Source organism: Cetorhinus maximus, chromosome 3, assembly GCF_964194155.1.
Source record: "Cetorhinus maximus chromosome 3, sCetMax3.hap1.1, whole genome shotgun sequence".
In the NCBI taxonomy this organism is placed as follows: Eukaryota; Metazoa; Chordata; class Chondrichthyes; order Lamniformes; family Cetorhinidae; genus Cetorhinus; species Cetorhinus maximus.
In genome coordinates this window covers 197,912,740-197,930,926 of record NC_135881.1, presented here as the reverse complement: position 1 = coordinate 197,930,926, position 18,187 = coordinate 197,912,740, and the positions used below count along the sequence as shown (strand labels likewise).

At 44.7% G+C, this 18,187-nt stretch overlaps 1 protein-coding gene across 1 annotated transcript; it reads left to right on the top strand.

The window, feature by feature from the left end:
* Positions 1-7,652: 7,652 nt before the first annotated feature.
* nrn1a (neuritin 1a) lies at positions 7,653-14,712 on the top strand. Its single transcript, XM_078535493.1, has 3 exons — positions 7,653-7,916; positions 10,961-11,105; positions 13,441-14,712. The coding sequence occupies exons 1-3, from the start codon at positions 7,862-7,864 to the stop codon at positions 13,664-13,666; spliced, it is 426 nt and encodes a 141-aa protein (XP_078391619.1). The 5' UTR covers positions 7,653-7,861; the 3' UTR covers positions 13,667-14,712.
* The last annotated feature ends 3,475 nt before the right edge of the window (positions 14,713-18,187 follow it).

The following is an 18,187-nucleotide window of genomic DNA, read 5'->3' as shown; positions in this document are numbered from 1 at the left end:
TGAACTACAATTGAAGGATGAAAGAAGTTCACAACAAATCTGTGATCATTGTGGAAAATAGTTAACAGTGTTGGGCAGTTCTTTGACTTCCTTTTCCCCCCATCTCATTCTCTTAACCTTCCACTTCAACTTTCCTTGTTTTCCTTTCATCTCCCCCTCCTCATTCCCCTTTTGCCTTCCCTCTTCCTCCATCCTCTCCCTTTCTCCCTCTCCTCCTCTGCCCATCTCTTCCTCCTTCTCTCCCTCTCTACCTCACCTTGCCTTCTCCCTCCCCTTCTTCCAACAAGCGGCAACTTGCATTTATATAGCACCTTTAACTTGGTAAAGCCTCCCATGGCACTTCACAGGAGCTTTGGCAAATAAACGTTTGACATCAAGCCACATAAGGAGATATTAGGGCAGGTGACCTAGCTTGGTCAAATAGATAGGTTTTTAAGGAGGGACTTAAAGAAAGAAAGACTCACATTTATACAATGCCTTTCACTATCATGGGACACCCAAAAGTGCTTTACAGCCAATAACATAATTTTGAAGTGTGATCACTGCTGTAATGTAGGAAGCACAGCTGCCAATTTGTGCATAGCAAGCTCCCACAAACAGCAATGTGATAACCAGATAGTCTGTTTTAGTGATGTTGATTGAGGGATAAATGTTGTTCAAGAGACCAGGGATAGCTTCCCTACTCCTCTTCAAAATAGTGCCATGGGATCTTTTACATTCAGCTGAGGGAACAGATAGGGCCTCAATGTAACATTTCATCCAAAGGACAGCACCACTATCAGTGCAGCACTCCATCAGTGCTTGCCTTAGCCTGTCAGCTTTGATCTTTTATGCTCAAGACCTGGAGTGGATTGGAATCAACAAGATTCAGATTTAAAGGCAAAAGTGCTACCAACTGAGCCACAGCTGACATCAGGAATGGAGGAGAAAGGAGAATAAGAGAGGTGGAGATGTTTAGGGAGGGAATTCTTGAGCGAGGGGCCAAGCAGCTAAAGACATAGCAGCTAAAGATGGAACACTTAAAATGTGAAACAAAAACAGAAAATGCTGGAAAAACTCAGCAGGTCCAGCAGCATCTGTTGAGGGGGAAACCGAGTTAATGTTTCGAGTCCGTGTGACCCTTCTTCAGAGCTGTTCAAGAGGCCAGAATTGAAGGAGCACAGAGCTCTGAGAGGGTTGTGGGGCTGGAGAAGATTACAGAGATAGGGAGGGTGAGGTCATGGGCAAATTTGAGACCAAGGGTGAGAATTTTAAACTAGAGGCATTGCTTGGCGGAAAGCTTAGGTAGGTCACCGATGGATGAATGGGACTTGGTGCAATTTAGGACACAGGCAGCAAGGTTTTGGATGACCTCAGGTTCATGGAGAGAAAACCATGGCAGAAATTTGTAGCCCTGAGTAGCCCTCACCCTCGAAACGAGGGACAGCCAACAACGGTGATAATGATGTAGGAGGGAGGCTGACTAGGAGTGCATTAGAATAGCCAGGCCTAGAGGTAATAAGGGCACGGATAAAGTTTTCAACAGCAGATGAGCAGGGGGACAGGGGAAGTTGAGTAATGTCACAGAGGTGGAAATAAGTGGTCTTAGACATGATGTGGATATGTGTTCAGAAGCTCATCTCAAGGCCAAATATGACAGCAAGGATGCAGACAAGCTGGTTCAGCCTCAGACAGTTGCCAGGGAGTGGGCTGGAGTCCTCTTCTACCTTCTCCTCCCTCCCCTCACTCTCTTCTCCCTTTTTCATCTTTCCTTTCCTTTTCTTACCCTTTCTCCCAAGGTCGTAGGGAATAATGGTATAAGTTGGGGGTTATAAACTAGAATACTTTACGAAATGTGAAGATGCTGGATTATATTACTCGATGTTGTGGTTACATTGTAACACAGTTTCTTTGTCTTATTATTTTAAATGATTAAAATCCCACGGCAGTATTTTCTTTTGATTTGTTTTTTTAAACAGGCATCAGTGGTTGGTTTACTCTGAATTAATTGTTTTTACGTAGAGTTCAGAAGTAGAACAAGTGGGAGGAACAGGTGGAACCTCAGGCTGGTTAAATAGGCTCATTTTATTAAAAAGCTTCCCTGAGCTGGATAACATTTTCCCCAGAGGACTGAGAGAGACAATGGAAAAGAGGAAGTGTAAAGATCTGTCTCTGGAGTCCGATGGAGCAAAAGGGCAAGGAGGGAGTGGGACTAGATCAGTTAGAGAGGTCAGGACAGAGAGAGAGAGAAAGAGAGTTCAATTCTCCTCTCACTCCTGGATCAGAGCGCAGGTGCCTGTCCTCTCAGGTAAAGAGGATGAGTTGCTGAGTGTGAGAGAGATGGAATGATTGAGGGAGAGCAAGAGAAGGAGTGAGTGTGTGAGTTTGAGTGGGAGCGCAAATGAACATAAGAGTCAAAAGAGCAAGTTAACAAAGTAAGACTTGCATTTATATAATACTTTTCACAATTACAGGACTTCCCAAAATGTTTTACAGTCAATGAAGCACTTTCGAAGGGTAGTCACTGTTGTGATGTAGAAAATGCAGCAGCCAATTTGTGCACAGCAAGCTGCCACAAACAGCAATGTAATAATGACCAGATCATGGGCAGAATTTTACCCCGAGGGGATATTAACGTCTCACCGAAGTCAATAGACTTTTGATCTGCTGCCACATTTTATGGCCCCGCCCCTGCCGAAAGGGGGCCGTAAAATTCCGCCCAATTGTGATGTTGATTGAGGCATAAATATTGGTCAGGGGACCAGGGATAACTCCCCTGTTCTTCTTTGAAAGAATGCCATGGGATCTTTTACATCCTCCGGGGAAGGCAGGCAGGACCTTGGTTTAACATCTTAGCCAAAAAAAAGGACACCTTCAACAGTACAGCACTCCTTCAGTACTGCATTGTGTATCAGCCTTGAATTGTGCAATTAAGTCCTGGAGTAGAACTGGAACCCACAACTTCCTGATTCAGAAGCGGAAGTGCTACGAATTGAGACTGTAAAAGAGAGTCTGTGGAGAGAGTTCTGAAGAAGAGTCATACTAGACGGGAAACGTTAACTCTGTTTCTCTCTCTACCGATGAAGCCAGACCTGCTGAGTATTCCCAGCACCTTCTGTTTTGATTACAGATTTCTACCATCCGCAGTATTTTATTTTTATTATTATGTATATAAGCGTCACTGAGTGTGAGAATGATTAAGACTGAATATGTGCGATGCAAGTGATATGACTGCAAAGGGGTGAGTTACTGAGTTGGAGAGTGGATGAACCAGAGTGCACGGGTGAGCCAAGGTGTGATTGTAAAGACGGCTGAATGAGGGAGTGAGGGTCTGAGAGTGAGGTTATAGTAGTGAAACGAGCAAGTGTGATTGAGCGCAGGAAAATGAGTGCAAGTGAGTGAGTGATAAGTTGGGAGCAGGTACAGACCGTCCTCAGTATTCGCCCTGTCACCCCCAACACACTCACTCCCACAGTCACTCCCGGCACACTCACTCTCACATTCACCCCCAGCACACTCACTCCCACAGTCACCCCCAACACACTCACTCCAACAGTCACCCCCAACACACTCACTCCCACAGTCACCCCCAACACACTCACTCCCACAGTCACTCCCAGCACACTCACTCCCACAGTCACCCCCAACACACTCACTCCCACAGTCACCCCCAACACATTCACTCCCACAGTCACTCCCAGCACACTCACTCCCACAGTCACCCCCACAGTCACTCCCAGCACACTCACTCCCACAGTCACTCCCAGCACACTCACCCCCACAGTCACTCCCAACACACTCACTCCCATAGTCACTCCCGGCACACTCACTCCCACAGTCACTCCCAGCACACTCACTCCCACAGTCATCCCCAACACACTCACTCCCACAGTCACCCCCAACACACTCACTCCCACAGTCACCCCCAACACACTCACTCCCACAGTCACCCCCAACACACTCACTCCCACAGTCACTCCCAGCACACTCACTCCCACAGTCACCCCCAACACACTCACTCCCACAGTCACCCCCAACACACTCACCCCCACAGTCACTCCCAGCACACTCACTCCCACAGTCACCCCCACAGTCACTCCCAGCACACTCACTCCCACAGTCACCCCCAACACACTCACTCCCACAGTCACTCCCAACACACTCACTCCCATAGTCACTCCCGGCACACTCACTCCCACAGTCACTCCCAGCACATTCACCCCCACAGTCACTCCCAACACACTCACTCCCACAGTCACTCCCGGCACACTCACTCCCACGGTCACTCCCGGCACACTCACTCCCACAGTCACTCCCAGCACACTCACTCCCACAGTCACTCCCGGCACACTCACTCCCAAAGTCACCCCCAACACACTCACTCCCACAGTCACTCCCAGCACACTCACTCCCACAGTCACCCCCCAGCACACTCACTCCCACAGTCACCCCAACACTCACTCCCACAGTCTCTCCCAGCACACTCACTCCCACAGTCACTCCCAGCACACTCACTCCCACAGTCACTCCCAGCACACTCACTCCCACAGTCACCCCCCAGCACACTCACTCCCACAGTCACCCCCCAACACACTCACTCCCACAGTCACTCCCAGCACATACTCCCACAGTCTCTCCCAGCACACTCACTCCCACAGTCTCTCCCAGCACACTCACTCCCACAGTCATGGCTGAGGTGGGGGACTGGGAAGACAAAATTCAGTTCTCACTAACTACCACTCGTTACCCAGTAATTATACAAGACTTCATTGCAGCGGTAGCAAGAAAGGATACTTTGCAAGTTGTGATAGAGCCCACATTGAATTCACATTCAAGGCCTTTCTAATGGTTCAGTCTTGTTTACTTTTGTTACCGATAGCTCATCATTTTGTCAACTCTGTTTCTATCCCCGAGTGCAAACCTGCCTTTTCATGATTAGACCTATGAGAATTTGACACCAGATTAGGTGGGTCATATTTAATACCAATTGTCCACCAAACCGAACACTGGCTGCGCCTTTTCTGATTTATTGTAAAGTAATTATGTTTAAGTGCCGTAAATAATATTCTAATTACACCAGGGTTATTACAATTTTGATATATATACCCTAAAAAGCTATGTCTAATTATCTATGATCTGCGACAGTGTTTCTGCAGCAAAATTAAATGTACTTCAATTTTTTTTTCATTTTTTAAATTAAATATCAGTAGTGAGTAACGCAACTTCCAGCTGTACAAGCTTTATTTTTAATGTTTACATTGCACCTTTATATAGTGCCTTCTTCTAAAACATTTCCATTGTGAAAACAGCCAAGCGTAGGCTGCGCACGGTGAACTATCTCCAGACTTCGGAGAGTCGCATAAAGCATCTCACCTCGGTTACAATGGAATGGATGATCAAACATTGTTCTTGAGTGAACCCGTTGTTATTGCTTTCAAAAAAATTCTCTGCTTTCCTTTTGGAATGGTTGTTTCGGGGTTGTTTTTGGGGGGACGCGGATCTGCGATCAGAACTCACCCCATTCAATTCGCCTGATGGATTTTGAGACGAATGGAGAGTTTGTAACAAAACGCTCAAAAAAAAAATGAGACAAGCTGGGGGGTGGTGGGGGTGGGGGTGGCGAGGGCAGTCCGAGGGGTGGACGTGCCACTGCCACAACCATGAGCTTGGCTGAAGGGCTGGACAAAGCCGCCCAGTCCTTCATTCGAAACACACCCTGTAGGCTCGATCAATGCTCCTTTCGATGTGTGGCTCACTCTCGACTGGACCTGTTTCAGAAGTTAAGAGGAATGTCATCATCCCCGTGGTGAATCTAAAATGTCACCTCCCACCCCCCTCCCCCACCCCCCCTTCAAACACACACACACACAAACACACAAACAGAAAACCCAGGTCTGACTGGGACATTGGGTAGTGGAAATCCTCAGATCAACAAACTGAAAAGCCAATTTCCCTGTCCAATCTCGACACTCTGGTTTATGGTTGAAACCGGAATGTAAATTGACAGGGAAAATGTTAGATTTAACGATTTCCCGAATTTGGCTACACTGCTGGCCTGATGAACGCTTGCACATTTTTTTTTTAACCAAAAAAACAGAATGTCTGCACTCCTTATTTTAGTGAATCGATGTTTTACATTGATCCCGGCGGGAAGAATGGCATTGAGCGCGTTAAGGAGTGAATGGGAGTCTGGCAGGTAAGTGAATAGTCCCTGGGACCTGAATCCTGGGAAGGTTAGAAAAAGAGACAGGGCTCGAAGGAGGAGAGACCCCCCTTCTCCTCCCCAAGCCTGGAATGAAGCCTGTCCCTGCCCAGCCACTCAGGGCGAGTGCTGTGTGTAAAGGGTGTGGGCGGCCTCTTTAACAGGTTGAGCGGCTTGGGTTCCCTGTACGATCATCATTCTGTCCATCAGGTTTGGCAGGGCTTAGAGATTCCAACTGACGTCAGGAGAGACTCCACTTTGAAGGCACAGCCACAGGTTGACGTCATTCACTTCTCTAGTAATCCCACCGAGGGATAAATTATTTAAAAGGGCTTCAAAAAAAATAGACAGAGAGAGAGAAAAAGAAATACCCAGTCCTCAGCTTCTCTTTCTCTAAGCGCCGGTCCATTGACGCTCTATGGACAGCTTTCCTTTTATTCTCTCCCCCCCCACCTCCACCCCCAGGTTGAACAGTTCTGGAGAGGTGGATTTAGGAAGGGTGGGTGGTGAGCTGACTGCTGCCTGATTTATAGTCGAAGTTCTTTTTTTAAACACTTCAAGCCCTCCCCTAACTCTCCCTCCCTCCCCCTTAGCCGAGTGTACACTTTACAGGCATCTTTCAGAATCCGAGCCAACGCTTTCGCCATCCGGGGGTTAATTTTTGGATGCTACATGATTTATGAGGGATGTCTTTAATCCACGGAGAGAAAGCATGGCACTGTAATTAATGAAGAGAAAGTGCCGGATAAGTTTTGAAGTGGGCCATTCTTCAGTTAAATGGGCTGACTGTGCCTTTGTTTTTTTTACACTTGTACAGTCCTGGGACAAAATTGCTTCCAAAAAAAAATATATATATATATACCTAGGCAGACACTACCCCCAGCACATCAAAACCAGCGCCTGTCTTATAGGCTTAGGGCAGTGTTATAAAACACAAAAAACCTGAACGCCTTGGAGAGGTTAGACCTTAAGCTGATTAAAGGAATCCAAAGGTGTGTGTTTAAATGTTTAACACTCGTTCGCCCAAGCCGATTTAGGAAGGGGTGAGTCTACAGTCGATATAAGCGCTGTACACGATAGATTGCTGTGGTCTAGTCACTACATTCACTGCCTAGTGAAGCTTCCCAGAATCAAGCATTGCCTGCAATCATCTCCCTCCCTCCCTTTCCCCACTCTGCTCCGGTGATCTTCACTCCACTCAGATTGAGCTATCGAGGGGGTTGGGGGGGGGGGGTGGAGGTCCAGCTCCTCGCATCCGCCACCCCCTCCCCACAAACCAGCCTCCACCTTCCCCCAGCCACCCACCCACCTCTTCTGGTGGGGGTTTAAACGAGTGGCAGAGGGAGGGCGATGCTTTATATCCCCCCCACATTAACGCACAGATTTGAATAATCCACAGCCTCTCTGATGGTTATAAATGGCGCGCCTTCTATCCCCTACCCCAGTAGGATTCAGCAAATGTAAACCATACGTCAGGAGTGTGCGTGCCCTGCGAAGCTGAGCCTACATCCCCTCCCACTTCACTCAGACGGGAGTGAATCATTCCACCCCCAGTTCCACTGTGCTGCTATACTTGTAGGAACTAACTTGTTGGCAATGTGCGATGTCCGGCTTTTCCCCACATTTTCACAGATAACCATTTGAAAGCCTTCAGTCTCCAATGGTTCTACTCAATGTAGGATGGGACTTACGTTGAACGGAGTGTACCTTGCACTTACTCTCGCTGTACAGCTCGGTGAGTTAAGTCATAATACTTGATCCATTCGTTTTTGATGCAGCAGGTGCAGCCCTGAGCCGGTTTGACGGTAACCGCGCGTTGATCCTGACCTGCTGCAGTGGTCACTGGCAGTGCCAGTGCTGAGTGAGTGAGGTTCAGCCCAGAGTGTGGCTTCGCTCTGGTTTCACATGAAACCGTCTTTAAGGCGAGATGGGGGGGGTGCCTGAGATGAGGGGGTGCTCTTTGACGCAGCATTCGGGGTTAGTCTCAAACCATTTCCCCTGTCGCTGGGACAAGATACAGGATTTCTGATACCGGGGGAAACAGCGCTCGTCCATTCTTCGTTTATTTCATGTCTGATAACGAGAGAGAGAGGGGGGAAAATATCAGACGTGGGTTGAAAATTAATATAACTGCTCTCCGCAGTTCCTCTCTCCCTCTCTCTCTCTCGGCGGCTTGTGCAAATATAGCGACACGAATCTGGCAACTTCTTAAAGGGGGGTGTTGGTGGGGGGGGGTGGGGGGTTCTGATCAAAGGAGAAAACTTGAGTTTTCCGATTGATTCAGGGCAGCAGCATTACCGAGGGACTCGAACCCGCGCTGCTGACATTCAGCCAGGGTTAACCTGTACCAAACCCCCCCGCCCCACTTCATTCAAATACCACCCACACTTAGAGCCAGTGAAGTCTTACAGCCCCCATAGTTAGATTCATAAGCACCTTCGGCTGATATTTATTAACGGTTATTTTGAGACTCGTGTGTAAAATGTTATGTGGAAAATATATTCGTCGACTCGTTTTCACCCCCCCTCCCTCCCTCCTCCCCTCAAATTGCAGCAATTCAATATATATATATATATATAAAACCGATTCACTTTGGTTAACACTGTCACCCAACTATTTCCCAGATATTAGAAAAGGTAATTGGATTAATTCGTTGCTGTTTTCATTGCGGTTTTAAATAGCCAGAAATTATAAGCCCATGAACGCGGTAGGAAGAAATCATTGAGGGTGCTGGATCTCCCTCACTCAGCCAGAAACTGGGTACAGAGCCCGACTGTAAAGCCGAGGATCCGCAACTTGACCTCGAGAGCAAACGATAGCGGGAACCGGAGCGGGGTGGAATAAAGAATTTACCTTCTAAAATCTAAAACGCTGCAAAAAAATAAGTGTGACTTTCGTTCGCTCAAGAGGGAGGGTGGGAGGGGGGGGGGACAATTAACGTGGTTAAGTGGATAGGTTGAGAATTTTGAGAGCAAGCCTGATAAAATTGAACATGTAAATGTTGTTATCAATTCGCCTGTCACTGCACTATCACCGAGATAGAGCGGCGTCTTCGGCTTTTCCTCGCGGCAGCACTTCCGTATGGATTTTACTTTCGACCGAATAATGGCCCTATTGCACTGTTTTTAAGAGAGAGAGAGAGAGGTGGTTGATAACCGCCTGGGCGTTTTAATGCACTTTAATAAGCACCGCATTAATGCTTTACCCATTAAAATACAATGTCAGTAAATGCATTTCAGTGCATTAAGAATCGACAGAACAAGCCACTGTCTATTTTAGCTGGGACTGTAACAAATACATGTAACGTGGTGTTCCAGCGAATTTTGAAGACGGAGATTTGTTTTGTTAAAATTAGTTAATCTCCTTTATTTGCTTACGCTTTCCATTGGACAATTCGCTGGCCAAAAGTGTTAGGTTATACAATTTAAATCAAAAAAATAGTGTCAGTTAAAATATTTATCTCCAACCCTTAAGATCCAATTAAAAATCATGCTGAGAATGGGTGCCGCACGCTGAAACCTTTATTAAGGCTCATTTTCAAAATGTCATCGGCGTTTCTAAATTGGGAGCAGATTATGAGAGGAAAATGCCACATCCAGGCTGTGAAAAGCACCCGATGCTTTGAAGGCTGCTACCGTATCTCCGAGCGTCTCCCGAATCTGCCTCTTGTTAAACCGGTTCCCTCCACAAAGCCACCAGCTGATTATCAGGCCAAATATTGCAGCGCCATACGGTGCTAGATTCACTCCTGTTAGCTTCGCTTCTTATTAGCGTGGCGCATTTGGTCATGGACCCATGGAGTGATCAATTAGGCCAACACAGCCTAATTCCCCAACACCTTAACGACAAGACTGATAGGAAGAAATAACATGTACACGGTTCCGCTCGCAAATTCCGGCCGCTCATCCGTAAATCCAATTGAACTTCGAATGAAAATCAATTGAGTGTGATCTGACCAACCAACCAAGCAGAAAAGAAGTGGACAGTTTTTTTAAAAAAAAAACGATGTAGAGGATTCCGAGAATCAGAGACAGAAGTATTCGAACCTCCCCGATTTTAACTCCAGAAGTTGTGAAAATGCAACTGTCACACATTAAGCACAGTGTCTTTGCAGCTAATATCTGGAGCTTTGTCCATGTGCCTGCCGCTCAGTAGCAGCCAGAGAGGCAAGCATCTTAGGGCCAAAGCGGCCGCCACAAAACCCAAAACGACGAAGGGCAAGGTCTCTACACATACATAAACCTTCCAATTAAGTTCGCAAAAATAAAGGTTTAGAAAACGAATTTGGCCTGAAAGTAAAATTCAGGGGCCTGCAGTGGCCGTGTGCAGGTGACAGATTGGAAGGGGGAAGGGGGGCGACACTCGTGCCAACTGGTGCATTGTAAGAACATGGAAGAAAGTGTTTAAAAATAGTCTTTAAACACACAGGGAATGTTACTTAGTCTAAAATTAATAGACTCGCCTCCGTCACTGTCTAACTGAATAGGGGAGAGGAACATAGCCTGTTACTGGTAAAAGGAGCTCTAGGACTGTTTAAAAATTATATATATATATTTTTATATATATATCAACATTATATATAATTATATATATAAATATTACATATATATATATATGTAGCATATTGCAGATGAAAACCATTAGTCTGAAAAACACCTGAAATGAAAGCAACAATTTATTCTGATCAGTTTTAATGATCAGTGGCCTTATTTTTCATGATAAAATAATATTATTAATAACAACATTTCATTATCACTGTTTTAATTATTCTTCCTCTAGCTTATCTGTTCCATACTGTGCGGGCCGCGGGGAAGTGCGATGCAGTATTTAAAGGGTTCTCCGATTGTTTGCTAAAGCTGGGGGACAACGTGGCGAACTACCAGCAAGACATGGACGATAAGCAGAACGTGAAAACCATCTGCTCGTAAGTATGACACCAATGTCCACACGTACACTCGCACACTTTCACACTCCCACGTGGACACTCAGACAGGAATATCGGCTCATTCACCGCCTGCCTCGTGCACCACTCTCCCACATGGTCTCTTACACTCACCTGCTCAACTTCACCACCAACACCCCCTGACACACACACACACACACCCTCACGCACCCCGCTTATCCCGCCCCCCTCCAACACAACCTCTTTGCGCTCACATATTGGTGTGTTTTCTACATCTGTACAGGCAAGGACACACATCCACGCATAGGCAAGGGAACTTTACACCATCTAGTACTTGGGTTTCCTCAGAGGGTAGAGGCATATTCGAGTTTGCAAGCTTATAAATGTATAGATGCATATGCACATATTCCCCAGCTATACATAAATAATATACAATACATATAACTATGCCTATTATCCACATTGTACAATGATAAATATATAGAAGCATTTGCACATATTCCTCATCTACATATGTATATATAATATATAATACATATCTAACCACACCTATTATCCATATTACACAATGATAAATGTATAGATGCATTTGCACATATTCCTCAGCTACATATGTATATATAATATATAATACATATATAACCACGCCTATTACCCACATTATACAACAATAAATGCGTAGATGCGTTTGCACATATCCCTCAACTATATATATATATATAATACATATATAACCACGCCTATTATCCACATTATACAATTCATGCCAACAAACCATGGGCTGTAAAGAGTAATAGGAATATATAATTAAATCTCTCGATTTACAAATATGAGCACAAGAATATTTACCCTGTACAGAAATGCATACCACAGTCAATGCCTTTTTATAAGGATTACAGAATTATTAACATTTGTTGTGGGTTCATGCTGATTCTTCACTTGCTTTCACGGCACATGGATATACAGCTCTGTACACAGACAGGCAGCAGCATTTAAAAGCCGCACTTAATCATTGAACAGAAAATATAGAGATGAATGAAGGACTGCGTAAAGCTTATTTGAAAAGTCCTGCCTTACCTATTTAACGTTTGATAAAATTGCAATTGTCTTCTTTCTCATTGGTACACGTGTTATGGTTGCGGGTTTATAACGGTGGCTTGAATAGATATTAAATTGGTTTCCACTAAGAATCTTTGTTGGTAGCAAATGCAATTCTCTTTTTAAATGGCCCATAACATACTGTGTTGTGATAACGTTTACGGACGATGCAGATACATGAATAGGGGGAAGTGAACACAGTGTAATCGGCTAAATAGAAAGCTTTGGAAATCTGTTCTGTCGTGAGCTGAAGTGCTGAATTATTCGCTGCAATACAGCAAACCATAACTGCTCTCTTAAGATTCCATACAGTTAATATTCATTGCGAGGCGCAAGTAACCCAGCATGAACTCCGCTGCTGCATTTTATTGTGTGGTTAACTATTTAATAAACCGCTCCACATATTATTCACATTGAAAACTCTATTTCTTTATATTCGGGATTTTGGTCTCCGCTTGCTTCCTGTGGCTGGTTCTGTAAAGAGAGAGAGCGAGAGCCGGGGGAGATCAGAAATGATTCAGTTTTCCTCTGGGACATGCAATTAGGGTAAAATTACTACAAAAAGGAAGGCCTTGGCATCTCAATATCTCATTATTCATCACATCTGTACAAAACAAGGGCGGCTGCTGGCATTTTACAGTGTGTTCAGGAAATAAGCTCGGCCATTGCAAAGCCAACCCAAAAGCGATTGTCATCTATGCATTAAATGGTTTTTTTTGATCGTTTTTAAATCTGTACCAAAGGAAGGGCAAATGGTTATAAAATTGAGCATTCAGATCTGTTGATCAACTGCGTGTAAAATATTAGAGCTGCTGTGTGTGGGGGGGCCGATTTCCCTAAAATAGATTATCTTTTCTTTTTTTTTTAACTGAAACATCCGTAAAGCTCACAGCCGGCTAGGGTTGAGGGAAATTGTGGACATTGGTGCAGTCACAGTGCGAGGAACTGTTCAGAGGAAAAAAAAAAGGGAAAATGTGCCGATTGCAATTGCTGGTGACAAATGAAATTTATGCCACTTAATGATGATTAAAACACGTCTTGCTCACCAAACGAGTTGGAAAGTTTGAGGTGGGGGGGTGGTGGAGAATGGCAAATTATTGGTGGGTGGTGGCGAGGGGGGGGGGGAAGGATTTCATACGTGAAACAGATAATGTCTCTTTAACATTTTATTGAATTGCCTGAATGTCTTACACATTTTATTTGTATGTTTGAATTCATTCCCCCCCCCGCCCCCCCCCCCCCACCACCACCACTGTAGATACTGGAACGATTTTCACGCATGCGCTACGACTGCCATCGCAGACTGTCAAGATGGAGCAACGGATGTTTGGGAAAAACTCAAAGAAGATTCCAAAAACCTGGATTTCGAAGGCAGTTTGTTTGATCTGTGCGAAAGGAATAATTCTGCAGACGCGATGGTTCCCCAGTGTTTCACCCTCGTTGTTTTAACGTTGTCCGCCTTACTGACCTGGATTCTAATCTAGAAACCTACACAAAAGCATTTAAGGAAAATACACACACGCACGCACACACACACACACACACACAAACTAACACACACATACACAAACACACACACACCCCTCCATATGGTGTGGATTTTGCAAACCATTTCAGAATTACGGGACCTTGTGATTCATCAGTGACGACCCCCACCCCCCACCCCCAAGAAGGTCTGTGGTTAGGACTGGAAAATATCTCATTTTCTTTTGGTTTTCGTGTTATTTGCCAAAATGTTACCCAGCAGCGGCAAACCTCGCAAGGCTCCGCCTCAAACTCAACAGAAACCATCTCAAGATGCCAACTAGAACCACAAGAGTTCGGTTCAAACTCAGGAACGGCCTCGGGCCGAACGTTATAAAATGTTGTGGGTCCTTCGGAGAGAGAGAGAGAAAGAAAGAGGGAGAGAGAAAGCTAAAAAAAGGTGTCCACTCTCTTGTGTGATTCTTGGCTGAATAAACACCTTCCTTCCGTTCTTACTGCCATCACCCAGTGCGTATTCAAGTCCAGAGCTTTTATCATTTCGGAACTCGCATTGTGACCGGACAACTATGGCATCGTCTTTCCAAAAATTACAAACCCGAATCATAATGGTAAAACTCTCCGGAAAATCGCAAAATCGTTTCGTACCGTAAAGATATATTGTCATCCTCACAAGCTTTTTTTTTTGGTTCTTTATTTTAAATATATATATATATATGATATATATGCTCACTTATTTTTGGATGTTGCGCAGCAGAATAGATCACAAAGGGTCTTAAATGTATCTCAAACGAAACAGTATGAGAACCAATCATTATTTTAGAAATTAACAAAAAGATTACTCTCAAACGCAAACTGGCAAAAAATGAATATAGCTACATATCCAGAAATAAATATGAGTTTTTGTGTTTGAAATGAGTGTCGCTTGATGTTTGAGCGAAAAATTAGACAATATAAAATGATATAAGATGTTAAAACTTGCTAGAATATGGTTATAAAGCTCCTGTTGTACGATTTTTATTAAAATTATGACTTAAAAATATCTAAATCCCAGGCTCTGCTTGTTATACTTCCAGCATCAGATTGATCCTTTCATAATTAATAAGGCAGGATACTCAAACAGTGCCCTGGCTAGAATCGATCCGAGATAAGGTTTCCCATTTTTAGTCTACCCATGTCTTCAGTTTAAAACAGATATAAAGTTGGGGGGTGGGGAGGGGGAATGGTGGGGGGAGCGGGGGGGGCGGTGATATTAGTGGAAAGAGGGACGCTGACAGAGCATCTAATAGAAGAAACAGTTTGAGCTGTAATACATGGCGAGAAAGGTCAGTAGCTGATTTATTGGACACGTTCTCACTCAGATGGAGCTAGTGGTTGAGCCCCTCGGATCAATTCATTCAACGCTCTCGTAAGGCGTTTTGACCACTTCCCAAATTGGACACTGTGCCCACTAATGGAATATTTCTCCCGAAACAAGCCGTTGAAAATTTAATGTGCTAGCTAAGCGAATTTTCCAGCCGTTCATAAATCAACGAACAGTCGGTGGTAACCCGATTTGCACGGGCACCCGATTACCTCAGCAACAACTGAGGCCTCCGCTTGCTCATGCGGGGTCTGATCCTGATAGGGAATGTACGTCCTAGTCTTGATGGGCCGGGGGGGGTGGTGGTGGGGGGGGGGGGGTGATTTTCCCCAAACTGTGCGAGATGTTTAACTGGGCGGGGGAGGGAGGAGGAGGAGAGGAGGAGTTGGGATTACAGCGTCGCCCTTATTTCAATTTGCAGAAGTGTTTGGTGGAATGGAGCTAGCTAAATAATGATAACCTGACCCCGAATCAAAGTCTGGAGCAAAACACAAAATGTAACAGCGTTTAACAGGCACAAGAAACCCTAACAGACTTCGTCAGTGTAGAGTAAATAAACCCACTCACCATGTTCCAAACTGTGCGTGATTTAGGTTAAAATTACATTTTAAAAATCAAAACACAAGACATTCTAAATCCCCTTTAAAAATATTTTAAAAATTGAGTTTTTAAAAAATTTTATTGGACCCACAAAGGCGGGAATGTTTCATTCGGATGTGGCAAAAACGGGGCATTTGTTTTATTTTTAAATTATAGGGAATTAGATTCTTCATCTCTAATCTGGAACAAAGTGGCTTCTTTAACTGGATGTGTATATGTGCTGACTCTCCTTAGAACTTCACCCTTTTATTTATAGATGAAGGCAGGATTCATGGCGGGCTGTGCTACCTTTAGACTGGCCCCTTCAAATGCTGCAAGCATGTTTCCCGAGTCTGACAGCTACAGTGCACGGGGTAAACTCGTCGATTCTAATCGGATTGTCTGTTAAAAAAAAGCAGGGGAGCTGAGAACAAAATATTAAAACTATTTTAGATGGCGCTCTGCATTAAATCCAGCGAAGAACCATTTAGTGTTAACCACGACAGTAGACGGATGTGATTATTAAATCCAGTTGAATTTTAAATCGTAAATTTTGAAAGCAGGGCTAAAATTTCTATGGAACGGCACTGTTAAAATAAAAATCTAAGTGACTGAAAGGAACATTAGGCTAAAAACACCCGCTAAAAATGTAGTAAAACCTCCCAGATTAATTTAATCCAAATGTTAGGTCGACATAGCGATAAAGGATTGATAAATGCATGTTACTGATATATATATATATATATAAATGACAAGCTCAGATAACGAGGGAGCCGGGGGGGAGGGTTTATTTTGGCCAGGGCTGAGGTGCAGTGAGATCTGCGATTGAGGTTAAGTTAACCATGTTGCCAACCCCACTTGGGAGTCTTGATTATTTTGATTTCGCGCGGATCGTTCCAAGCCCCCTCTTTTTTTAATTAAAAAAAATATATATATATCCCCGAGCGTTTATAATCTCGGCGGCTTTTCCAGGCTTCTCCACCCCCCCCCCTCCCAAACCCTTCCTACAACCGACTCCCGAGGAGGCCGGTGTGAATGAAAGTTACACCGGGGAGGGGGATGAAAGGCGCTGGGGTACCGCAGGGGCTCCAGCCAGCCAGTCAGTCAGGAGGGCTTCTCCCCACGCAGCAGCTCAGCTACACGGGCCTGGTGACTGTCAGAATCCCCTACCCCCGAAACCAAAAACCCGCCCTTCAAGAGAAAGAGGAGAATAAAATCCGAAGCACACCGACCCTATCCTAAATCCCGTAGCGTCGCGCACAAAGCGTTTAGTTATTCCTCCCTCCTCCCCAAGTTCACTTTATTGCAGGAGGAAGAATTTTTTTAAATCCTCAACATGTGTTATCTCGATACCAGTGTCATCCTGAAGCATATTTTAAGTTAGTACGGGGTGAATCGCGCTCTTAGCCATTATTTTCATGCATTTTGGTGAAGGCTTGTCACAGGAGATGTCAGTGCAGTGTTCGAGCCTCTCATTGTCTCTTAAATATTAATTTTGAAGCAGAAAGACGATAGTTTTTTTTTCCCCCCCCCCTTTGAATACGGGTACAGTGCGGAATGGGCGCGGATATACAGGGAGCAGAGTGATTTAATGATCAATGTTTCATGGTTAGTTCTGCAGGGGGGGGTGGTGGGGGGGGGTGGAAATGGCATCGTTACCTAGGCAACCACCGCGGGGAGGAGCCTGATGGACAGCTTCAGGTGTGCCTATTTGAGCAGAAACCAGCAAAGGGGGTTAAGACAGATGCAAAGCAAAAGAGAGAGAGAGAGAGAGGGACCCACCAGAAGTAAAATAAACCGTTGCTACTGAAGAAGCGAATTGCCCCTTGGGCTTAACGCAACTAAATGCATTCACTTCTGTAGAATTTTCACCCGCAAAGTGCAATAGAATCTCTCCCCGTGCCTTTTAATCGCAGCTAATTTTTTTTTTTGTGATCTGTGAGGGAACTATTTATAGAGTTTCCCCACCTGCTGTGCGGTACAGCAGCCGCCACGCGTTAAACGTGACTGCTGGTGCTTTGGGTCGGATGAGCTTGGGAGCTGCTGTGTGAGATCACAGCATAAAACAGCTACACGTGTGAAAACGTGTTTCTTTCGGGTTCTGCTCATTTCAGACACAGGCTTGTAGAGTTAGCTGGTATTCAATTAACTTCTCGTACAGTGTGGTGACCGCCGAACCGCTCCGTTTCATGGTTTTTGTTTGAAAAAGGCAATTGGCATTTTAAAATCTTAACAGTTTAGTCGGAGTATGACGTTTCACATCAAAGACATTATTTTCAGGTACGCAGAAAGGTTAAGTTTTCTTTTATTAGTCTCAAACAGCAAGATGCACATTTAAAACAGATCTACCCTCAGTAAATAGCGACTGAAGTCAACGCATTCGCCCCATTAAAATTAACATTATTAATACTGGGCGTAATTTTTTTCTTAAAAAAAAGATGTTGATCGTGAAATCTATTTTGCAAAATCTATTTTGCAATATTAAAAGTCAAAAGCGTGAGCAGGCACGATGGACTCGCTAGAGAAATAAGGCCGTTTATCTTGGTAAACTCTCCATAAATTGTCCGAAATAATTCTTTAC